This window comes from Myzus persicae, unplaced genomic scaffold (genome assembly GCF_001856785.1).
Source record: "Myzus persicae strain clone G006 unplaced genomic scaffold, MPER_G0061.0, whole genome shotgun sequence".
NCBI classification, from domain to species: Eukaryota; Metazoa; Arthropoda; class Insecta; order Hemiptera; family Aphididae; genus Myzus; species Myzus persicae.
In genome coordinates, this window is record NW_019103856.1 from 295,085 (window position 1) to 322,760 (window position 27,676).

Genomic DNA, 27,676 nt, shown 5'->3' on the forward strand with positions numbered 1-27,676 from the left:
GTATCACTTCCATAATAAGATAAAATAAATGCGCCCTTAATAATATAATATACATTTATAAAATTTCACTATATTAAACTAATAGTTCATTTAAATGTCAATAAATATTAAAATCATAGTATTTAAAAACTAAATAATGTGATTTAAAACACGAAGTGAATCTTAAAAAAAACAGTAATTTAAAGAATACTAAATATAAAATGAATACAATATTGTAAAAAATTGACTTCCAATCAATTACACCAATACTCAATTTACAATATTATGAACTTAGCTAACTGAAAGCAGAAACTTATTAAAAATAGATATCCGTACAAAATACAAAAACCGACCTATCGGCATTTATTTAGCTTCGATTATCTAAGAGCAGGAGAGTGTTTTGAAATGGAACAATGGAGAAAAACGCATTCAAAAAAATTATTCTGAACCGAGTTTGATGAAAACTGAACCTATACTTGCTGATATTTCTATAAATTTCTTGAACCGTTGTTGGTAGTTTTTCACTACCTACCTACTCTTAAAGAAACCATTATATATGAACATCGGAAAATAACCTATTAAAAACAACATAATATATACCCTTAAGGCACTACCTGAAACTTAATGAATACTCACTACTCCTTTAATTACAAAAAAAAAAATAATGTTCTTAGGAAATTCCAAAAAAATATATATATATTCATGTTATAATCGTATAATCTTTGTAAATCTAATAAATTATTTATACACCTTGAGATTTAAAATATTTTTTTAAAAAATGCATAGTTAATAAACTTTAATATTACATAGATTGTAAAAAAACAGAAACCATATTGCTGGTTAGGCTAAATGTAATATAACTACATAATCAATATTGCATTGCTGCATACTAAGATGATTAAGACGATATTAAGATTTACGACTTATGTATACACTTCTCGTTTGTTATGGTATATACCATGGTTATTCTCATTTTTTCTATTCTGATTCTTGATTATTATTTTAAAATGTCTATTCGTGGTGTGTTTGTTTCGGTTTTGGAAAAATAAACAAATAGTCCAAACATTTTTGGAAGTACAATACTAACTTGATCTTAGATAATATTATAAATCGCGTGGTTCCAAATGAAAAATAACAGAATCATAGTTTTTTTTAATAACGTCAACTGGAATTTCCCAACGTCTTCTATTATCTACATTTTTCCTACTTAAACTATGATATTATGTTTTTTAGCATTTTTTCCGGTTCTATTTTATTCAATATAGTTTATAAACATACAAGTATAAATTCAGTAATTTGGATTATATACATTAATCTTCAGCCAAAGGCAATTCACTTTTTATGGCGTACATATTATTATTTTTAATGATATATTCCAGGTGGTTCTCGATACCAATTTGAATATAAGTACAAACTATAACGAAAATTATAAGCTATAGTATTAATTGCACATCGTAATAATTTTAACGTTAGAGATGAATTCGTTTTAAATTTAATATTTTACTTTTCTCTTTCAAGTGTTTATATTAATGGTGATGTGGAAGTTAAATATAACTGAAAATCCCAGGTGATTATCCTTTGGGATTTACCAACGTTAAGTGTGCTTAACTTAAGCGCCAAGGTTAGATTATTCATATTACTTCACGTTTATTACGTGAGGGCCATTGCTATAATGTGTTATAATATTACATAAAACAATAATTCTATTTCATGGTGTATTGATTTTTATTTTTATGTCTTACACATTCTGCATTTTTGCTAGGTATACCTGCAATAAATATGTTTTCTAATTTTGTCTAAATATGAAGCACATAGGAAGCAAAAGCTTTACTTTTATGACGTACTGAAATTTTGGGTTATAAGACTTACAATGTTAGTCTTAAAGTTAAAAAACGATTTACTACTTTTAATGAAAAACTTTAAGATTATTCTATTTTTTTTTAAACAAAGAGTTTCAAAAGTTTTTAACAACAAAATTCAAGTACAGAAAAAAATCTTATTCCAGCATATTGTTGATGTACTTTATAAATGTATGGTGATATTTTACATTGCTACTTCTTATTTTTTTAATTATGTAACTGTAGTTTTAGATTGGTTTCTAGGAATCACGAAATTATTGTTATGGGCTTCAACTATTTATAATAATAATATTATGTGAACAATTTCACAATAAAATTTTATTTTCAAAATATTAACCGCAGAAAATGTAACTTAAAAATTTATATTTGTAAAAGTATATCATTTATTGTAGATACAAAGTTCATATGAAACCGATTTAAGCTAATACAACAAATAATAGCTTAATCAATAATCATTTAGTTATTATATATTTAAGTTATTTAACAATGTATATTAAGTATATATATATTATATATATTGTGTAATAGTAAAAGATATATGCATAGAACTGCACGGATTATATTATGTATATTTTGTTTAATTATGTTTTATTATCATAAATCATAAAAAAATCTTGATTTTCAAATAAAAAAAAATAATTCCACAATATAAGAACAAACATTTGAACTTATATTTATATATTTGTTTTGTTTAGAATGTATTTAGTTACAAAGACAATAGAAATGGAAATTATACCTATGTAGTATGTAGGGTCGCTAGCTATACAGTACAGAGATTTATTTAAAATTTATGACACATAAATATTAATTCAAATGTATCTTTAGAATTTACTAATCTACTAATGTAGGTAACTGTTTTAATGAAAGAAAACCGCAAACTCTCAAAATATTAAACTTATAGGTACTTAAATTGTTTTGTTTATTTTTATCAATGTATTGAATTAGTTTTTTTTTTCTTTGGAATACAATTTTTTCTCCGTATGACTGAATATTTTTTATAGACCAAGCTTTGTTCGTCACATAAATATTACTTTGGGTACTTGTCTTTCAGTTTGTGAGATTTACTTATTATTAATAAGAAGTAAGACTTGGTTAGTTCAAAGTGTAAGGACCTGCGAACAAATCGAGTTTTAAAAAAAAAATTATAAATACGACTATTTTTGTTTAAAATAAAAGTTATTAAGATTCATTTTGTATTTATGAACAATTTATCATTTTTCAAATCATTAAATGCATACCTACCTATTATTACATATTTATACAAATAAATGATACGTATAGGTACATCTGCCTATAATATTTTATAATTTTAAAAAGGTATTAGTTATTTTTCAGTGATGTTTGTTATTGACCGCATATCTAATCATTTAGATAAACCTCTTATCAGACACAATAAAATTAATTACTTTATTTTCGATAGTAAAATGTACTATGCTCATAGTTTTATACATATGAAAATAACCCATAGGTACATCGCTGATCTTAATAAAGTTGTAAGTTCGAGTTATCAGTTGAGTATTTGAGTTAAACACTATTTTTTTACCGTGTTGAAATAAGAAATTCTAGGGACTTGTGAAAAAATTTAAGGTATCAATGATTTAAAATTAATATAGTTCGAGGTATCCAACTTCGACTGTAATATTAACTACAAACTCCATTTTGTATTACTTAGATACGTGGTACAAGTTTAATAAAAACACATTTAAATTCTATCTTAATTGTTTACTCTAAAATATTTATCCACATTGTGCAGGTACGTACTAAATAAAAATTGTATGCTGAAACTTATTATAATCTTATTCAAAAGTAAAAAGAACAACTTTAAACTAGGGCGTCCTATTGTGCATGATACAAAATTATTTTACCATGTTCATATATTTGTTATATGGCCTAAAAACGTAATACTTATCAAAGACTTCATTAGATTAGTATTTATTGACCAAGTATGTGGTCTTAGATTCTAAGAAGAGCGATGTGTATTGGATTTACAATGATGTGTTTTTTTTTGCCGTCATCGCCTCTTGAGACAGTAAAAATACTTCGATTTTCTTCAACAGCAATTTGTCTAGTTGGAAAGCGAATCTAGTTGGTACTGTGGAGGGTCAAAAGTAAAAAATTTCCAATACCTAGTTAAACTATTATAGTTTTCAAAAATCGTCAGGAAAAACATCAAAAAATTAAGAAAAAACTGATATTGTATAGCAAAACCAGTTTTTGAAAAAATCGTTTTTTGTAGTGTAATTCTACATACAAAATAAACGTAGGTATATGTAGATGAAATTTTCACTGAATGTTTTACATTGGCGATTTCTATGCACCAGTCTTGCTTGGTCAAAAACCTTAAATTTAATAATACAGCGTTCTTCATGAGTTGTTGTTGGTGGAAATTAAAAAAAAAAGTCATACGTAATTCCCCAACAATTTTTTAAGAGCTTCTCTAGTTGAAATGTTGGAAAAATTAATCAAAATCACGACAATTGACAAATAAGATAAAATATCTAAGATTTGAAAATGTTATACAAGATTCGCCTTAAGTTTTAATATATTTAACAAAAACAATAAAAAAAAACAAGAAAGTCAAATTCACTTTTTAAAAGCGTTTAAAATTAGACATTGTATATTCACCTGTAAATTAACGAATTCTCATACAACGGTTTTCATATTTTGTTGTAATTTAAAAACTATTAACCCTAAGTACTTGCAGTTTTCATCAAATGTTTATTTTACTATTTTCTATTCGTAATCAAATTTTTGTTTCGTCAAAATATTTTGATTCGTGTAGAGTTATTTATAAACATTTGAAATTTAAAATTCGTTGAAACACCTAAAAATGTTGATTAATGTTCCTTCGTGTGTGGTGTCGCTATTCGCTAGTCTTATTTCCATCGGCTTGAGTGGCATTAACAATGTTGAGTTATTGCCCTGCGGACCAAGTATACAAAACAATTAATAATCATATTATTTGAAACATGAAAAATTCACCCAAATATTATGAATTTTACTTGGTTTATAACGAATACGCCGCACATCATAATTCCAATACTTTTTCACAATGGTTGACAAATGTGTTTTTAAACTTGTCGAAAATTCAAAAAAATATAAAATTTAGTATCAGCTGTGCTCAAAATTCGATGGATTGACAAGACTACGAAAAACTTTTGGAGAACTTTTACCGATTGAAAAAATGTGTTGCTAAAAACAATACGTAAAAAAACAGATTATGTTAGGACCAAAAAAATAAACTTTAACACAATGCAAATCATGAAATGTGTGTGGCACAAAATAACAACATTTTTCTATTGATGTTTGCTACGAGCGTGAATATGAATTTTTTCTTGAGATAGCATGATGATACCACCATAAAGTTTATTTATTTTTTATTTGATTCTTTTCTTGAGAACCGCTTGAGCTTTCTCCTTAAAGGCATTGTAAGAAAAACTGCATCGTTTTAATAGTATTTTTGTTATTGTTTGGTACACACACACGAGGTTCGATCTTATTTTTATAACCACCAAACAGTCTTTATTCCACGTAATGGAAACTGCTCTAACGCTTTTGTGAAACCCACAGAAATAATAATGCTAGTAAAAGTTTTGACGTACAAATTACTCTCAATAAGTTGAACTTTTACTACGTACATAACAATTTTCGGTTACGGCGTAACTCCAACGTGGCTTAATGGTATCAATTAACACGTCATACTTTTACGGTTAACAAAGTTTATTTTTCAATATTACTTTCTAGTAGGTACCGTTAATATATTTAACATAGTTTCTGCCGTTATATTACAAATAAAATATGTATACATTAATAGGTAGGTAAGTCATTTTTCACACTTCAATAGGTATTACTTACTGATAATACCTATTGAAATATTATACATACCTAATTATTTATCAATGTGTCTATTTCAAATTTCAAAAAATTAAAACATTTTATTTTTAAAACCATAACATTATTATTACTTTAATAATACAGAGAGCTTTAGAACGACTGTCATAAAATGACTTCATCGTTTTTTTTTTTTTTTCGTATTAAATAGTAAGACGTAAGTATCTATAATATATTAACGTAATAGCTGATATATCAAAAATTTGTCGACAAACATTTTTATAATAATAATTTCTTCTCCCCACAAAAAAAGGTATTTTTATGAATAAAATAATCAACAATTTTCATTTTTTTTTTTATATATATCTTTCAGAGGTCAAACTTATTATATTTGTTAAAATTAAATTCTACCACTCAAAACTTCTCAAGGAATATACTATAAAAATGTAGTTATAACAAAACATATGTTATGTGTACTTTTATAAATCTCTACTGCTTCTATTGTGCGTAGGTATATAAAATTTTCCTAATAAAACGATCGAAAGTAAATACCTATAAAAAGTTACATAAAAAATATGCATAAACAATCAATGTAGATTGCGCACTAAATAAATTCTCGGAATAATTGTCTTATTACACATGCTCTGATAAACGAATTTAATTTAATTTAACTTATTATATTATAAATGGATTATTACAGACCAATAAGTACCCACATTGTATACTACCAAAGCTTTTTATTGAACAAACCTGTCTACTTTAAAAAAAAAAATAATTTATAGATATGCAGTCAACTTTTGGCAATTTAATAACCGTTATAACCGTACCCGTAAGTTACAAAAAATATAATGCAATTTTAAGTGTTCACAAAATAATCGATTGATTATAATAATTATATTTTACTATCAAATATTTTATTAATTATAATTTATCTATATAAATTTAAGTAACCCAAAAATATACAATAGGTATTAATAAATGAGACAATTAAGTATTTTGTAAAAAGTAAATTTGTACGGAATATTTATAAAATATACCTATACATAACAAGAATAGGTACGGTCTGCAATGTTTATATTTTTAAAAAGACCTTTAAAATATTTTTTTACAGACATTCTTTGCAGAGTAAATAAATATTATTATTTTCAGTAAAAAAATTATTTATTTTAATATATACAATATATCAATTTATACATAGTACCTACATATTACAATAAATTGTTATAGATTGGTAAATAATTTAGTGTGTACAATGATAATTCATTACCCACTGATGTATTATTTAATTTTTCTATTAAAATAACTTTATGTCTCGAAAACTGCATAATTTTTTTTTATAAATTCAAATGTATTATTTATTTACATAATTCAGTACGATGTTATCATTTAAATTAAAACTCTCCCATTAGAATTAATTTAAATTATAGAGAAAATTTAAAAAAAACTCTTTAATACTTTCATTTATACACATTTTGGCCACTAGTAATAAAACATTAGATAGGTACAGTGAGGTACACATTACACGGGAAATAATAATAATAATCTAGGGGGTATGTTTGATGGGATATCTCAGTAAAATTTATTGTTTGAAATGAAAGGCAATTTTTTTTCAGAATTTAAAATGTGTGTCCTTTGTATGTTAATTTTCAAATAAACTATAATAATATGTAGAAGGGTGTTATACTGTTATAGCCTACATTATGTAGTCTGTAGGTTTAACAACTACGTCAGCAATAAACATTTACTATTATAAATTATAAATTGTTTAATAAAATTAATTTTCCACAAAATGCTTTGTATAAAACGTATCATATTCACTATTACTGCAGTACTCATAATGTTCATAATGCAACCATTATTTTGTTTATAAAAAATGATGATTACATTTTATTAGGGAATCGATTGAACATAGAATTGAAAATAGTTAATAAAATATATTTTCGTTGCGATGGATGTTGAATCCGTAGGACATAATGGCGTGTTTATAACCTAATGTACCTACGCGAGCGAGCAAAATAGCGTTAGAAACATTAATCAGTTTCAGAAACCGTATACTAGTAATTCTGCTATTGTGATATGGGGAACTGAATGGTTGAACGACGAGCTTTACGGTTTTATTTTTTTATTTTTTAGAGCTCCCTCAATTTACCACTTTACCTTGAACATACGACCCTCATTTGCCATTTGTATTCCATTTTAAACGACAAAAACATAATGGGTTAAATTTATAAGGGTTTAGCAAAAAAGTCAACAAAGGAAAATATTATATAATACTTTAAAGTTACAACAACTTATTTATTTAATTCTAGACGTTTTAAATCCTGTAAATGGGTTGTTACCTATAATAGTACCTTCTTCCTTATTACTCCGATGCACACTTAAGTGTGTTTATCCATATTTGCGATAAGTACAATACAACCATCATATAACTGTTACGGGTCGTTTATAAGGGTGTAGAGCGTTTTCGCTTACAACTTCATACAAACATATTTTTTTAATTTTATAAACTAAAGGGGCACTAAAGTAAGAAGTTCGGTATTCTATGGACTACGAGTATATAAAGTAAACACACAGATTGATTCAACAATATTACATCACTAAGTACTTTTCTTTTTTAAAATTATGGTTAATATCGTATGATTATGTAAGACTGAGTTCAAATGCTTTAATCTTTACAATATCTCTTATGAAACTTCTATACATGATATAATCGTATATCATTATAAGAATTGAAAAAATTAAGTTTACCATGTATGATTAAATTGAAGCAATCTACTAAAAATATTTCACTTAAGTATAAAACAAATTTAATCGATGAATAAATGCATTCCAGAGCTCTAACAAATAAAAGAGTTCCATTTTTTAAAATATATAGAATATAAAATCTGCTATTAGATTGATTCGTAGTAATATGTTTAAAATCCTTTAACAAAAATGAACAAATGAACAATATTTTAATCAGTAAGCACACAATCAATATTGTTTTCACAACATCTCGGAAAAATAAAATAAGCTTCATGTTTTTAATTTTCAAAAAAATATCAATTATGTTAAAACAAAATATTAATACATAGTTGTAAATACATAAATGCACTGCAAACAATGGGAATTAATATTGTAATACCATCTTATTCGAATTGTAATGAACAAATTAATCAAATCGTAGTCATCTGATAAACAAAACTAAACGATTGAAGTTGGAACAATGGTTCTGAGATAGGCATAATTTATATTGAAACAAATTTAAACTAACGTATAACAACAAAAATTATTTTTAAATGTCTCATGTTTCCTAGTATCAGGGAAAAGGGAAAAATGTTTTACATACAGAAGTCCTATATTACATTCCATGCATACATATTTTATGAGCAACAAACAGTTTATATTATAGGTAATGTAAGTTCTGAAAAATATCTATTTCAATAAAACATTATGTATACCTAATTTTAAAGTGCCCCAAAAAAATTATAATATATATATTATACATACCTACTCGTATACATATAAACTATGTTCTAAGAATGTCGGATAACACGATAATTACGATAATAATATTAAACATTATGGTTTACATTTGTTAGAAATTCAAAATTATTTTTGAATAGAAATGTTTTCAATTTTTAATTGCATAGTTTATAAATGGCAGTTATAGGTACCGTTTTCAGTTTTGACTAGTCTATAGTGTATGGTGGGGCCTTGTTGGGAAACTATAGTATTATCTACACAACTACACCCCGTTGGTAAATTATATATATGTCTAATTATTTATAATATACCATATGGTTACTGTTGGCAAGTTTCTATTCCACTTATGTTTAAGTAGACGAGGGAAAGTTTGAAGACATCGTTGCGGTTAAGTGATTTAAGTTAGTATTGAGCTTATGATGAAAGTGTCGGTTGTCAGAGATTGCTAATTCATTTACCACGCTAGCATTTAGTTGGTAAAGTAAAATAAAACTACGGTGGGAAACGTTGGAAAAGAACATTTTGGAGTGAGACGTATCATAAATCCTGCACAATGGTCTGGACATGAAAAGTACCTATTCAACTAGGTATTTAATCTCACGTGCGAGTATACTTGTCAAGCGGGACTTATTGGGGATTTATATGGTTTAAATTCTCCGAGTGACATTATTACTTAGGATAAAATACCAATAGGTAACATCATTATATAGAGATTCTTCAATGATAATTAATATTTGGACTTAAAGTTCAAATGCTCCCATACACACTATGTTTAATCAAAATGTATTGTCTATAACAGCTCAATGATCAAAACGATTTGTTTCACCCTGCATTTAATGACGATTGTCATTTAATTTAAAATGTCTTATTTTTATTTACAATATATACTGAAATCCTTAACATTTCACAGAAGGAACAGCAAAAAAAATATTTCAGTTTAAATTTAATTTAATTCACAAAATATAAGGTTTATAGATTCTGAGGAAATTTTTTTTTCACGTATTATCATTTACTTCTAAAGTAAAAAAAAATCAGCTACGAGTGAAATGACAAATGAAAATACATTTCCCACTAGAGTAAAAATATATAACCATTAAACAATCCACACAAAAGTAATAAATATTAGCTAATTGAAATTAAATTGAATTCCATAAAATATATTATTTTAGTATATAATATGCCTTACCCTAATTAATTATAATTTACAATATAAAAAAAAATTTATATGAATAGCATGAGTTCAACTTTATTCAAATTAAATGACAAATAAAAACCACGCAACCATTATTTTTACCCAAAAAAGTTTTAACGTGAAAGTAAGAACTCTAATTGCTACACAGTTATATACTGACACCACACTTTTCGTTGGAATTAATGATAACTTTACTTGTGTATCAACAGTGTAAACTTAAAAAAATAACAGAATATCATTAATTTTGAAATTTAGCACAATTAAAACTTTAAGGTGATTAAAATTGTCAAGTAAATTTTGAACAAGTACCATAATATCGACTATGGTGCATTTCCTTAACCATGTTATTTTATATTCAAAGTATAGTATAGGAATGAAAAATTATTTTCAAAATGACAAATATGAGCCCAGAAATCATAACGAAGATTGAAATGCATAAATTTTACAAAGTATGACAAATTTATTTATTTTCAATACATTTTATAAAATGTATATGTTATAGTAAGACTTGAAGAAGTGCCAAGATGAATATTATTAGTTATTATACTTGTAAAATAACTATATTTTCTATTCTCACAATATAATATTTGTATAAAAATTGACATTCAGCATTTTTTTTTTTATGATCACTTATTTTATAGAGACGATGAGAATATTAATTGTCATATTATTTTCAAAATATGAAATTCCATACCAAAATTTATTCATAGTCATACTCTAGAATGCAATATTTCTGCAAAAACAATTTTGTTCATTTTACGTGAGGTTCTATACTTCTATATGACCTATATAATAGGTGTACATCATAAAATATAATTATTCAAAAATAATTTATTTAACAAATCGTATTTTATAAAACAGTACATCTAAACATCCTATATTTTAATTGTTGTAATAATTAATTTATAGGCTATCGCAACAATTTGGGTGATTGAGGAAATTAATATGATCCTATATGTATTAAACTACAATTTAATTTAAATCATCTGTTATTTTCTATAGGTATGAATGAAGTCACATTGTAGAAAATCATTAAAACTAAATTCTCTTTATTTGATGTTTACACAGTATAAGGTACATAGAATTCCATTGTAAAATCATTGAATGTAAAATGAGTGGAACGTTATTACCAAAACTCCGTTTTAATTATTTTCCAAATAATTTTTGAGTTCATTATAATTACTGCTTTTGTGGTTTTCATACAATATATATTATCTTACAATTGTTAATATTTTAACGACCTTGAAAATTAATTCTAAACTTATGTGACATATTGAATAGATTCTATTCCATTAAACCCACCAACGGAAATAAACTAAAATGTTATTGTGTGTAATTTATTATATTTTTACTATAATATTGTTATCATAGTTCTAATTCCTCGCTGGTCTTAGGTTTTCTAAAGCATCAATATGCACGTTTTGTTTTAAATCTATTAGTGTACATTTTCATTTAGTCAGTATATATTTCAAGGCTATAAGTCACCTCTATTAATATTCTATTTGCGACACATTATAATTACCTATTACCGCATGATGTTCAGTATGCGGATCCAACATATCTGAATTTAACTTAACAGAAAAAAAATAGCATCATTATAGACTATAGTGAAACAATTATTTTTGACTGTATAAAATTATGCCTGCCGACCCTTTGGGTTCAGTATTATACAAATTGATTGATCAAGCATTCTTACTCCTTTTTTCTTCAGTAATGCAGTTATTCAAAATCTAAGTTTTAGAAATTTTAAATATGCTTAAGGATATAATATGGGCAACCATATTTTTAAATTCTTGAGATTCTTGTACTACTTATGTAATGTCTTGTGGTGATATAAACTTGAGAACCCCTTCTTGTACTGTCAATTATTTAGAGAATACTTTTTCTGAAAATGTTGATGTACCAGAATCGAAGTTCGAACGAGTAGTTTATGACTTACCTACTTAATTTTGCATAAGTACCTATACGAAACATAATAGGCCCATGATAATGGGTTTGAAAGATATGAGTGTATGGTGATTTCAACATTTTAGTGATCAGTATATTATTCTATTAACATTAATAATTTGTAAAAATGGTTCAAGTATAACAAATACTAGATCCAATATTACGAATATTTCACATATTTGTAAAAACATTTTTAAGGACGTTATACTTTGTACAAACATTTTAATAACTGAGAAACAATTCGTTCAAATTTGGAACTAGGTACATCAACATTTTCAAAAAATTAACCACTAAATAATTTTAAGTAAAGAGGGGGTATTCTCATTTTAAAAACAGAAGTTTGTATCACCATCAGACACCCTTGCTGTAGAATGAAAACAATCAAGAACTTTAATAAATGGTCTGAGCATATTTTAAGATTCTAAAAATCAAAATTTTAATAAATTCATTATTAAAGAAAAATAGGGGAAAATTATGCTTGGTGAATAACCTTGTATTATATATTCAAATTACTTTATATCACATAACTTCGAATTCAGAATTTTAAACAAATTCTTAACACTACTTAAATCCGAATCTAAAGAAAATTAAAATTATGGTTAAATGGTGAGGAATCGTGTTAACGGGGCTATATGTAGATTTGTATACCATACTCAATATTCTGACTTAAATCTTAACAATTGAACATGCATGAAATAATTATGCTAAAATCCCAACAATAGCTGTGAAAATAATAGTATTGTAACATACATTAAAAAACTGCAATAAAATACGTCGATTATTTAGACTGGTCAATTACGATTTACAAGGTATAAAACAACATACAAATGATATTTTACTTTTACAATAACATAACATTATACCAAGATATAGGTTATAGGTACCTAGCACCCGTGTACATCTTAACCCGTGTACTAATCACTAATCTTTAAAAAAAATGTAATGTTCCTGGTTTCTTTTTTTTTCCTATATGTTTGGTTATTAAAATACTTTGATACGTCCAAATTGTTAATAACAACATTTTGTTTCTACTTTTCAGCGTGAAAACCGATATACTGACAAATGGCGCGAAGAGCAGACTTTTTATAGCCAACGCACAAACTTCTGACTCGGGAAAGTACACTTGTTCACTAACTGATATAGCGAGCACATCAGTAACAGTGCACGTCTTAAACGGTTCGTAAATATTTATATTTGAATAACTGAATGTAAATAAAATCTATTTAAACTTTATAATCACCTTTAGACTGAATTTAGTAATGAACGCAGCATTTGAGTTTATAAATTAATAAAATGTATTTTATAAATTGTTATTAATGCAAATCATGGTAACACATTTATTATATATGTACCTTACTCCATGCAGAGAAACCCGTCATAATTCCGTGTCATTGAAATGTATTTGAACTCATAATTATTGTAAATTCACTGTCAGTACATTTCATACATAATATCATACCTACATCTTATTTGTGAAGTTTATTAACACAAGGATTTTATGCAACTTACCATGGAAATATATTCATAAAAACAACTATACTCAATTTAATTTTAAATTCACAACAACAAAATTATGATATACCTATTATAACATAACTATTTAATGTATAGTTCAGTTGCTTACTAAAAAAAAACTATTATATATAAAACAATTATTATTATTATTATAATGCTATTATCATGTTAATTTCTAAAAAATTCTTTGTAATATGAAACAAAACAGTGATTTCCAAACGTAGGGCTGTAGGTATGTATATTCCCAATAGGGTGGGTTTAATTGAATTCTTACCAACTGTCAATCAAAAAACCGTAAATATAATTTTGAATAAATAAAATATGGTTTTATTGTGTAGTTTGTTACGAAGAACGGCCCATGTAGCGTGTCATCATATTTTTAAACACTCGTTCAAACAATTCAATAAGATAAATTAAATTCACATCATTTACTACCTACTTTTCATTTAATTTAATTTTTGTTTTTAGGAAAAGTATCAGGACAAAATTGGTAAACAGACTTTTTTTAAAAAAAACATACACATTTAAATCATAAAGAACTTAAAGAAAAATTAATTGGAATTAAAGTAGACTCCACTCTTGAAACCGAATTTCGTGAAAAATACTAGTCTAACTGTTATATTACAGCAAGAATATCCATCCATTTCAAAAGCCGCCTTGACTATAATTATTCCTTTCACATTGACATATCTCTGTAAATCTACATTTTAACAAATTAAATATTGAAACTCAATCATAGATCATACCTCTCTAAGTTCTACAATAAATTAAGAAGTAAGCTTGAGCATCACTTTTTAAAATATAACACTGATCATAAATTAATTATAAAGAAGAATATAAGGCCATCTAAGTATAAAATTAATTTTATAAATTATACCCTCATTGTGTCTAGTCATTACTAGTTTATTTATACCTATATATATTTAAAGTTTGAATTGATTATACAATTATTTCCAAAATAATGTGTTTATTATTTATTTAATCGGTATTTTTGTAAATGTGATAAAAGTTTAGTTAAGTAAAAAAATTTGTAGGGCTTATGTAGTGATAACAATTTTACAGTCAATTTAAAATCGCCACATTACAAAAAATCTGAGAATCATTGAAATAAAATATTTGAAGAAGCAAAGAATCTATACCATACATAATATGAATATTATGTAATAATTATCACACATTTTACTAAAAAAAAAGTAGTTGAATATTGATTTTCAGTACCTAGTAGAACATTTATTTAAACAATTTATTCAAGTACATAGCTATAATGTTTCAAACGAAACAATTATTATTGAACAATGTGATGTAAAAACAATTTAAAATAGATATGCATAAAAAAATCTTAATGTTTAATATTTGTTTTAATATGTTTGTACTTTTGTCTAAGCTGTTCCATGATATGATTTTATATAAAGTCCTAAGAAAATAATAAGACTAACACTTATTGTGTAACTATATATGTATAATAATAACTTTGAACCGTGACCTTTCCAGAACATTTTGAAAAGATTATATGAAAAATAAATTCTATGTCTCGGGCTTAAGTCCCTATTTATTACAACAGATATCAAATAAAAGCAGGTTAACAAAAAACTAAATATTTTCAAACCCACCCACACCAATTAACATGAATGCATTCTAGCGACATAATACAGGTAGAAACTTTATGCTGTCTCTAAATCGACTGCTCTTAAGTCGTTCATTTATTTTATATCTTAGTATTACTTAAAAATTAATTAAGTTAAATTATTATTAATTTCCATTATTTAATTAGTTAAAATAAATATATAGCACCCAATATTTCAGTTTATATAGCCGGTTTATGGCATATTATGGTAGGTACTTAATATACCTAAATACTCAATAAATAAACTAAAATATTATTGCACAAATAAACAAGTGACGGTTACTAGTATTTTAATCAAAACCATGTGCAATATGTAATTCTAATATCGTTTATTCAACGAGGTAATCGTTAAGTTTCATGTTTTAATAACTAACAAACTCCTAGGTATTTTATTTCATATACAATGCATGATGTGAAAAGTTGAAAACAACGTAAGGTGAATACACCTATGTGCTATATTTATAAATTATTAGTGGAATCGACTAAAAATGTATTATTAAAATTAAGACGTATTTTAACTAAAAAATTCTATTCTCGTGATGTTTGCTCGTTGTCTCTGCATCCTCCCGGGACCAAAAATAGAGGATATGAAACACAGTGCGTAAAGCATTTAGTGAAAAATTGTCCGTTGTTGTGACGGGACCAGCAACTAAACTTATGTTAATAGAACTATAATACTGCAGTGTACCAAACTTTACACATATAAGTATCACAATAATAGTATCAGTAATTTAGGGACGTGAAATGAACTCCACAGCTAATTACCTACTTAAATGTAATGTGAATAAAGTACTGTAATCTTTTTTGAATTATACACATATTTTATTTTCTAAAACAAAAAAAAATGCTTACACAGATTGAGATATACCAACGTCAAAAATGAAATAAAACATTCATATTATTATTTAATCCAAATATTGATTGGGAAAATGTGTATTTCTGGACATATAATATAATGAATGTGTGTATTTTGTGTTTAGGAGAAACTCCAGCCGCAATGCAACACGGCGGTAGCAATCGGTGTGGCAGGCTACATTCATTATGGGTGATCATCACATTTGCATGGATATTGTTTCGATTAAGTTGACATGATTAATACGCAAATGTGCACTGTGTTCCAGACCGATATGTTACTTATTATTATAATTAACTATTGTTAACTTGAATCATAAAAGGAAAACCATAATAATCCCGATAACCCGACGGACATGGATAAATTGATCGATTGATACCGAATGAATGCATAATATTATAAGGTTATTGAGTATAAATGTATGATATTTTACAATAATATTATACTCGTATGTTGTCTTTGTTGAGTTTTTAATTACTCTGTATTTATATTTGTATTATATAAAACCTATAACTCCTATCACAGTTATTATTACTATTATAATTATAATTATTATTATTATTATTATTATTATTATTATTATTATTATTATTACACCAAATTATTAAAGAAAAAAAATCTATTAAATATTATACTGATAATTTTAGATGGAAATTTAATACAGCTTGTATAAAATTAAACGACACATATTATAACAGAGTTGGCATTTATTTTTTATCGTTTTATTTGATATACGTTTATTACTGACATGCCCAACTATAAAATATAGGTAGTTACTTCCTAATCATGTTATATTATATTGTATTTCTGTTTTTTGGTCTGAAAATCTAAAATAACATCACGTTTGTCAAAATATTTAAAAGCATAAAGTATTAAACTGATAAAATAGTACTACATTTGTACGTATATTACCCACATGAAAGTACAGAAAACCTTAAAAATGTATAGGATGTGACCTACCCATTATTAATTATTGTCCATTCATGTTATAATACTGATTAAAATTTTTTTTTTTCCGTGGATGTTAAGTTTTATTAAATACTACAAAATTTAGTGACAACAATAAAAACAACTATTAAAAAAATAAAACAAATTGTACTTATAAATAAAAATAAACTTCAGTATTGTCAAAATAGAAGCCTGCTATTTCTTTTTTTCATTATTTTAATTATTTAAAATAATTTAATTTTTTGAGGATATAGCTAAAATTAGTGGATTCTGTTAGTGATTTATATTGGACATAGAATCTTCTCTAATGAACTTGGGTGAGTTCATTGACTATTTGAATTTTAAAGTATGTATGAAGGGATGCATTTAGGACATACCCCGATGGTAACCGATACTGCAGCTATCAGCCGGACACAGAGGAATTTAAAATTATTTATTTGATGTAACTTTAATTTAATTTAGTTTGATGCCTTGGTTTCAGAGTTTGAATAAATCAAAAGCCAAACTGACCTTGCAATTGTTTTGTATACCACTATTTTGATTTTAAGGTCCATTTGGGATTTTAATAATGAACTTAGTAGACACCCACTACATCAATCTTAAATTGATTATTTTTGTTCTATTATATAGTAGTACTTGAGTCTTTTATGACTTTGATGATTCCTTCCATTGAATTTAAGGGGATCGGTGCTGGACAATTATTTTACACAAAACATACCAATCTTTGGTCTATACTGATCGACCTAAGTATGCGATTATAATTTGGATTGATCAGTCAATTTGTGCTGTTTCACAACCAGAACCCCCCCCCCACACTCTTCTCCCCAAACAACTATAAATTTAGTTTGAATATTTTGAAAATTTCGGAATTTAATAAGATATCTTAAAATGTGAACTGACTGATCGATCTCAAGTAGACATTACCTATAACGAATTCAGATCAGTTTTCTGATTTATTATCGCATTATTAGATCGATCTGTAGGATGGACAAAGAGTACATACAAATGAGCATAAATTGTCTACCGTTCACGAGAGCAACGCCGAGGCAGTGACTTGTACGTGAGCGTGCGGGGGCGCTCCACTATTTCCTTTACACACTGCCACACACTACACACACTAATGATCACTTACTACGCACACATTTGCAAGACCACATGCGTGTAATTTGAAAACTGCTTATTTCGAACTCCTTACAAACTCTCCGCCGCCACCAATCCCCTTAAACTAGATATGTATAATATTAAATACATTATAAAAATATTTGTTTTTGCTATTTTTCAACAAAATTATAAATATGAATTTTTCAGTGTTTGTATACTTAATAATCATACAATTTTTGTATGATTACGTATGTCTTACAATAAATTGTTTGATGATATTCACTACTTTAATCAGTATTAATATTATAGAACAATAAAATATTAAATTAACAACTTAGTATAACCGTCCAATTATTACCAACTTTTGGCGATCGATAATCAAACTCGTTTACACTCATCAACTATTGTATAGTTTTATAAATTTACGAGCCACTGAGCAGTGAAAATTTCTTGGTCAAGTTAGCAGCAAAATCAATACAATCACCATCACTCATGATTCGAGGATTCAAAAATGTGACTTCCTATATAGTCAGGTAAGACTTTTTACGTTATTAGTATTTTTAATTCAGAATCTAACAGTCAAACGATATATTCACCAAATAATAAAATGTTTTAAATACTTGATTGAAAAACAAATCTTATACTTATGTATTATACATACAAATTATAATTATAATAGTTAATTATTAGTGTTTCACATAATAACTTACAATTTTATAAATCTGAAAATTCCTTATATATTAATTTATTATAGATATTTAATACCTACCCACTTTTATGTCAGCAGTGTTGTTACTGCATATAATACAATAGTTTTGAATAAAAAAGTGGAATAAAATGTAATAATGGCAACCTAGCTGTAAATAATTGGATATTTTTTAGCATTATTGTTAAAATTAAATATTGATATTAAACAGTTTTATAAGTAAACAACGTAAAATCCATATTGTTTCCGTAACGTTTATACAGCCAAATATTTTTTTTTTACTTTTGGACTTCGACCAATATAGTCGAATATTGTAGTTCAAAAGTTTAGGTTATTTTTTTTTTCTGGAGAAATGAAACACAGACCGGAACCTACCGACCAGTGTAATGCGCCACAGAACATGGTTTTTTTTCCATTTCAAAGTTTCAAGTAAAGCAATAAAAAATAAATTAATTTTTTATCCTAACCAAGTCTGATTAAAGTACGAGGATTTAATCGTAATAAAAATAATATTGGTGAACTATTTTCACTCGTAATTTGAAACAAATATCTCAGAACGAGAGCAGAAATTGTAAACAATGTAAAAAGACAAAACAACTTATATAATGATAAAGGTGCTCATCTGCGCTGACTATATACTTATTATTATATTTTACAACACACCGTTGTAACGATAAAATGAAAATATCGGCTTTTGTACAATTTCGCGTGGTAACAAGACCCTGTGGAGAAACGCCATTAGGTTTGATACAAAATAATTAGGTACCTAACAACCTTTTAAAACGCACTGGGCACCGCCACGTTAATATGGATATGCATTAATAAAAAGTAACTTAAAATTAAACAGTAGATATATTATACATATACAAATTATAGTACCACGATTCTTATTCTGGGTTAATTACTAACGAGCATAATAAATTATTTTACCTGAAACGTTTCGGATTTATTATGTTTGTTCGTACCAATTTACATTTACCTCGTCGCGGATTAATATTCAAGGCGTAAAGATAAAACATCGTCGTCGCACGGCTTCAGCCACTCACGATACAACACTCAGCTATACAACTTATCAATCAAAACCCACACGTATTGGAGTATTTTTAACGAAGCGTATTGTTACCGAAAAAATATATATAAATGTATAAATATTTTTTTTTACATTTTTTTCAAACGAAAATGATGCTCATTGTGTATATACCTATGCGGCTACATATTTTATTTTTTACTGCACATTTTCTGTTATCCGGTGTATACCGTATATACATAGTGCGTACATGCTACATAATAAGTGCATACATATATATTTATGTATGAGAGTATGTCTGTTATATATAATATATAGGTATAATGTATATATATCTTGCACGTATATCTGTGCGGTTCGACGAATCTCCCCATTCATTTAGGACTCCTCTCGTGTGCCAATGTACATAAACTAACAAAACCGGGCTTGGCGACGCGAATCACACAAATACGAAAAAAAAAGTTTTAAAAAAAAAAGAATCAAAGAAGAACAAATAACGATTAAACTCGGTAAACGGATTTTTTATTATTATTTTTATTTTATATGACTTTGTTTTGTGGCCGTAAAATAATACAAAGCACGGACGTTGTGGAATAAATTGAAAATTATAATATTATTTTCTGTGTGATGTTTTAACAACACGTTGGATGTCAAACCTGATTATAACTAATCTACCACGCTTCAATATTAATACGTACAGTATATCAAACTATAGTTTATAGCCGTTGTACATATTGTTGGCTTCCTTGCAAATAAAAATAAATTATTTATATATTCCAACATATAATTAAGTATGTATATATATTACAATATAATATAATGTACGTATTGTTAATTTTTCACGGAGTAAAATTTCGCCGATAAATTACGTTCAAATCCATACGAAAAACAATGGGCCGTCCGGGGGTAAATAATGCGACTATGTTATAGTCGCAATATAACCGTTCCGACGAAATTCCAATTTTTCATCGGCATTGGTAACGAAGTTTTTGAATTACCATTATTTACGTATTCAACGTCGCGTCGTCGCTGAAGTTGTTGGTATATAAACTATGGTGGTGGTGGTAGTAGTAGCAGCACCGATGGCGCTCAACGATTAACGATGCATGTGTGCACCCCCGTAGCTAGACCAAATATTTGGAAGGGCAAACAGAACTTTAAAAGTGAAAGAAGTATTAAAAACAGATTAATAATTATTGGTTTGTGCATGTCGATTACAATCTCCATGATTTGGCACTGACCAATATAGCATTACAAGCTTAATTCTTTAATCATAATTACATTACACCTACATTGCTTTAAATATAATTAAGTATAATTTAGAAGCAATTTATAAAGCTGTAATTTTGCACACTGATAAAAACGCATGGATAAAACCCCAGTGGCTCATACATGTGTAGACATGGAGAATTATTTTATTTTTAAAATGTTTTAGGTTAAGTACCTAATATATTTGGTCATAGAATTATTCTCTTGCCTGTTTTATTAAATAGAATGTACATTTTTTTAATTCAAAAATTTGGTAGGGGTGGCAATGACTAATTGGGGGTCCAAGCGTACTTTTGGCCACTAAGTCATGGTATATACGCTCGCAATCACAACCTACACGATATGCGTTTCAGTACGCCTAAAATAACTCTGATTTATTCATATTAATCATAATAATTTAATCACAAATACGTCGCACGAGATACAAATGGTACGAAGGGTGATAAAATATATTATTAACAATATTAAACGCAAGTTTCCGCGCATCACTGTAATAATAATGCCATAATGCAATCCCGATTAAATATTACAATATCGATTTTAACTTCCTGCACAATAGACGGCTTTACGCGTTTAGTGTGTTTTAGTAATAATAATAACAACAACAACAACAAAGAGGGCATATTTTGTCCGTCGCATTAACTAGTTTAAAAGTTATTTTTTTTTAATTTAATTAATTAACTTAAGAACTTAACTAGTTTAATTGACTACTGACGAAATAACTTAGTTTTTTCAGATGATTTGAAAATAAGCCATCAAGTTAATATTTGAAATGATTTAAATTATTGGTTTTAATGGTTCTTTTACATTAATAAATTGATGGGGCTCTGTATACCCGAGATTAAAAAAAAATAATGTATAGTAGGTATTATAATAAAATAGTAATAATACTATAATTTCTGTTAGGTTTCCTAATAAAATAATACTGTACCTACATAGATCCACTCAAAAATACTTTTGTGTGATAAACTTATTAATTTAAAAAGTAGATTATTTTTAAACTAAGTTACGCAAATATTTTATTCCATATCAACAAACTTCGTGAGTTAAATTTATTATATAATGTTGAATATTAACTTTCCCACCCTTGAACATTGGTGTCCTTTTTGAAAATTATGCGTATATTATAATACTCTACTTCTTTGAGGGATGATTGTTTTTAATTGTTTCGACAAATTTATTTTGATGAACGTTTTTTTCTTGACATGCGTATTATGGAGAGAACGTTTTTTTTTATATAATATATAATATGATATATTATGTTCGTTCAATCGATCTTGTTGTTCGGTTTCCTTTTCTTTTTGACGTTCAGTAACAAATAATTGTACTATCAAACATGATGAACTGGAACTAAAAATATGTCGAGTATTAAATGATGGCCTAAAATATTAATACAAGATGATGAATTACGCAATATAGTTTCGAGGAAGATTATTTTTTTTCTCTTTCACCTTAAATAAGTACATGTCGACAGCCTAAATAATTGTTTGCAAAACTTACGTCATTGTTTGTATCCATAAGACCCATTTTTAATTATATTTTCAAATAATTTAAAATAATTCTATCATCAAATAGCGTTAGTTAAATTAAGGCTTCACTTTATTATTTAAAAGTCTGTTTCCGCATAATATATTTTGACTAATGGGTCACCGAATAACTCTGACTTTTCAGGAAACCCTTCGGTATGCCAACGGTTGTTTTCGCTACTGAAAATTATTACGATAGAAATTAATTCTTCAAAAATGATTAAAACCACAACTATGCCCAAGAATATCGAACTTATAACTTTAAAACGAAAAGGTCAATTTCATCGAATTGTTAAAACCTTTTTGTATGAAAGATACCCAACAATATTTCGATGTAACGTAATATTCATATTTCTATTACTAAACATGTAGTGATTTCATATCGAAAATATTAAATATAAAGGTAAAACAAAAATTTAAACAATATTTTTACTGTAGTTTTCCAGTATATTTGCATTTAATTCATTTTTCTTTTCTTAAATATAATACCTGAAATTTAATTTCAAGATAATTGTATAGTTATAATGTTTACTAGATATTTTCATTATTTTTTTTTTCAGCAATAGTGCTATGTACAATAAACAATGCACCACACTAAATATTATATATTATAATTAATTTTTATCGTTGCATCAGAAAAGTTAAATAATTTACAGTTAATTTATATACCAGTGTGAATTAAATTATATCATTTAAAAAATAATAATTGTGATGAGTGCCATACGTATTAATAAATTACTTTGAATGATTTATTAGAATAAACATCAAACAAAGTACACTTGGCCATCTAACACAAGAATTTAGAAATAAATATTAAATTTAAACGACAAAATGTAAAAACAACTTGTGAGCTAATTGTAATAGAAAAAACAAAATATCACAACGGCCAGAAAGATCCAAAATCCAAGTAGATTAAAAAACTGCTTAAATAAACTATAGTTTAAGAATTCTATATTGATTTTATAATGTAGCTGAGTTACGCGGATAAATTCAATAAATTATAATACAGTATAAAATATATACCAATCAAGGAAGTGTACTACTTAATAATATAATCAACAAATAAACAAGAAAAAAATATAGTACATTTTTAAGAATGTTCCTGGCGTATTTTCATTTATACTTGTTAAAACAATAGAGTTTCACAGGTTCTCTGTATTACATTTATAATATTATAACACTCAAATTACAAAACTCTAAAACATAGTTTAAAGAAATAAAGAATGGCAAAGTATCATTATGACAATCAATGCATTACAAAAATAATGAAAATGAAAAAGTTTATTCATTTCTTTGAATAAAGAAATCTGAGTCTAAAATACTTACAATTAATAAACGGTATTTATTTGAAGACATATTTATTAAATAATGCTCAAAGGCGAATTGGGAAAACGTTCTGGTTGTGAACAATCTCAATTTACCTGATTACAAAATAGTCCCGGGTCTGTTTAGTTTTCATCTTATCTCAATCTATTTTTATTTCTGCAATAAATTCGATGTATAAAATAAGCTACCTCGGTTTACTTACGGTTTTGAATGTTTAAGAATTATAAATAATATTATTCAATTGTAGATATTTTAAAAAGAAAATAATAAATACTATTTTCATGAAACCTTATGACGTAACAATAACAGTTTCTTGTAAAATAATAAAGATCATATTAAAAATATAATAAAATATGCGATTCTGTGTAAAATGCAAACATTACTCTTCAACCATGCAAATTGAATGACAATTTTGACACACTTTTTTATTATTATTTTTTTTTTTTACAACTCTGTTTTTTACTTGTTTTAAAGATTATTTTATTTAATATATTTAATACAATTAATATTGGTTGTAATGGCAATAGTAACAACTAATAAATAATATGGGTTGTTATTTGTGACTGAAAATCGTTTAAAACCATTAAACTAAGTTTTTAATTAACTTATAATTTGTAACTAACGCTGTGTTTGATTCCTTAATCATCAGTAAATATACTTTACTTAAAATAATCTTACGATCGCAGTGATTCATCATTTTCAAATTAAATTGACAACATGTCCGTCAAAACGATCCCAACTCCAACACAGTGTTTGTGGGTTAATGCGAAAGTGCGAAAATATGAAATTTCATTGGATATCTTCGTGTCTCTTATTTTGCATAATATTTATGGTTTTTACTATTTAGATTCTGAACCACTTGTTTTATTTAAATTATTTACATGTATGTATTCGTGACCATATTTTCACGTACACCAAAAGTTATTCTAAAAGTTCTACGCATAGCATTTTTATAGTTATTAAACGTCACCCAGATGACAATTTAAATGGCTATTTTTTTAGAGTAGTTTTTCTTTGAATAATCTGAAAAAAACTACTGAAGAATTGCAAGATTCCAGTGAATATTATGTGCAAAAAGTGGTATAATGTAGTTTCGACGAAAAATATCCAAAGAATAAAAGTGCCATGACGTGAGGTTGTGAATAGTCGTCCATCAATTTCAATTTTAAAAGGTAGGGGAACTTTTGCCTGTTAAGGGTTAGAAGATCTCCATGAAAAAAATACATCACCACATCTTATATTATAATAGTATTATCTAATAAAATTTAAGATGTAGGTATACCTACTCCAGGTTATCACAAAAATATACATACCTACCTGTCAGCTGTCAATATTGTGTTTGAACACTTTGAACTGTCGTTTATCAACGATATATTAAACGTATATTAATATTATAAATCGACATTTGATTGCATAATAATATAGTTTTTATTCATTTGAAATTGTTCCATACTAAAAAAAATCATGGTATAATATTTTGAATAAATATAAAATAAAGTATAACATTATATTTACTTTACTTTATAGTTGATAAAATCAGAGGAGCTGTTAAAAAAATTTGATTTATTTGGCACCTTCATGTAATTACAGCGTATAAAACAAAACGTGTATACAATAAACCTCGAAAATTCTAAACCCAGCCAGATTGGACAATTAAAACAAATATCCATCAAACCATATATTTTATTAAAAAAAAAAATTATAAAAATCTGTCTGTTAAAAAAAATGCTCTCTTTGGAAATGTGCATTAATTAAATTAAACGTGCAGTCAAACGCACAATGTACGTCGCGCAATGTCGAACGGTGACAATAATTATATCGCTCAATTTTTTTTCGAAGTATACCTCCTACTATAATATAGCCTATAAATTATTTCATGGATATTCATGTTTTTTTATCATAGTTCAAACCAAAAACAATTTTGAACATATCATCTTTATTGATTTTTAAATTATTTTTATACCTATACAAACGGTTATTAAAAACAATAAACACTGCACCCATACAACGAGAGCCATCGGAATAGTACAATAATATCAAATTTATTCTAAATAAAAACGCTTATGCCAATAATTAACCAATGGTTTATAACAATTTATAATTTATTTCAGTAAATTACATCATTATCGGAAACAAACAAATATCGGACAATAGAAACGACCGTTTATAATATAATATATTAATATACAGCTCAATGCAAATAACATTTATCCACCAGAGTATGTATAATTTAAGAGGCATTTTGAATATAATATGCATTATGCATATTATGGAATTGGGCACGTGGAGTCCAAATTTATAACTTAACTATTGTCTACATAATGCAAATACTGTTTAACTGCCACTGAATTATGTCATTTGACTTAAGAAATAATTTAGTACCTAACAAAAAACGTACTTATGGAATATTTTCAGGTGTGCTTCACTATTACAGTATTTTAAGTATTTGTTTTTTATTAAAATAAAATATAAGCAATTGTAGGTTGCGATAAAATTATATCGAAGTTCACCAATCATTAACTTTATTTTTTTTTTCATATAAATATGGGGATCACGGTGATTTTTTGGAGAATAATAACCGTATGAAATTTTAAAATGTTGATTACAATAAGGTACAGGATATTTATGAATTCTAAATATACAACTGTTTGTCTGTGACTGAACCAGACAGGTTCAAGTGAACTCACTCATTAAGACGGATTAAGAATGAGCAACCAACAAGTTGTGATGTTGGACAGGAGCAGATCCAAAGGACCTCACAAATGAGTGGCTACTACTAGATATTATACCATTAATTATAAATAGGTACTCAAAATCTATAAATGCTGTATTTATAATCAATGTATAGTTTATTTGTGTTGTGACAAAATTGTAACCCTCCCTCAGATCTGTGCTCTGGATCCGTGCTTGATGTTGGGGTATGTTAATAATTGGCAGCGTATTGCGTATCAAATTAAAATTGGACAGTACTCCGATTTACTGGACTATTTTGTTGGATTTTCATAAGTAGAACCTTTTTCTTTAGGAAATTTACTCCCAACATCACAACTATAATCGATTATAATTTTATTTTCCAAGTAAAAATTTTGATTTCGATTTATTAGACTTCATTGGATCACTCCACAATTTTATTGCATCAGTTAATTTTCGTCAGTAGAGTAGAGGTAGAGCTTTTTTTTAAATGTGTATAATTAATTTCAACAACAGGTACAACATATAATATTTAAATAAATTGGTCTTGTTATGAACGCCGTGAATATTGTTTATAATATCATTAACTATGTATTTAGTCAATAACGTTAATGACCGGTAAATAACGTTATTTTCCGTTTAACGTAATTTACCGTAACATATACATATACGATAAACTATATATTATGATGCGCGTGTCATTTTACATTATTTCTGTATTATCATGGAATCCCACCATAATATTTTTGATTACTTTACAAAATATTTTATAATAATCCTGCTTCGACCCACTACAAAATGATGTATACCTACGTGT

The 27,676-nt window shown here is 26.6% G+C and overlaps 1 protein-coding gene across 1 annotated transcript in view; it reads left to right on the forward strand.

Annotated features, from left to right (window-relative positions):
• The window catches only part of LOC111035477 (basement membrane-specific heparan sulfate proteoglycan core protein-like), a 144,674-nt gene extending 127,863 nt beyond the window's left edge, over positions 1-16,811 (forward strand). Inside the window, exons 6-7 of the mRNA XM_022317119.1 lie at positions 13,313-13,449; positions 16,393-16,811. Coding sequence (XP_022172811.1) covers positions 13,313-13,449; positions 16,393-16,499 — 244 coding nt within the window. The 3' untranslated portion in view covers positions 16,500-16,811. The remainder of the gene's footprint in view (positions 1-13,312; positions 13,450-16,392) is intronic.
• The last annotated feature ends 10,865 nt before the right edge of the window (positions 16,812-27,676 follow it).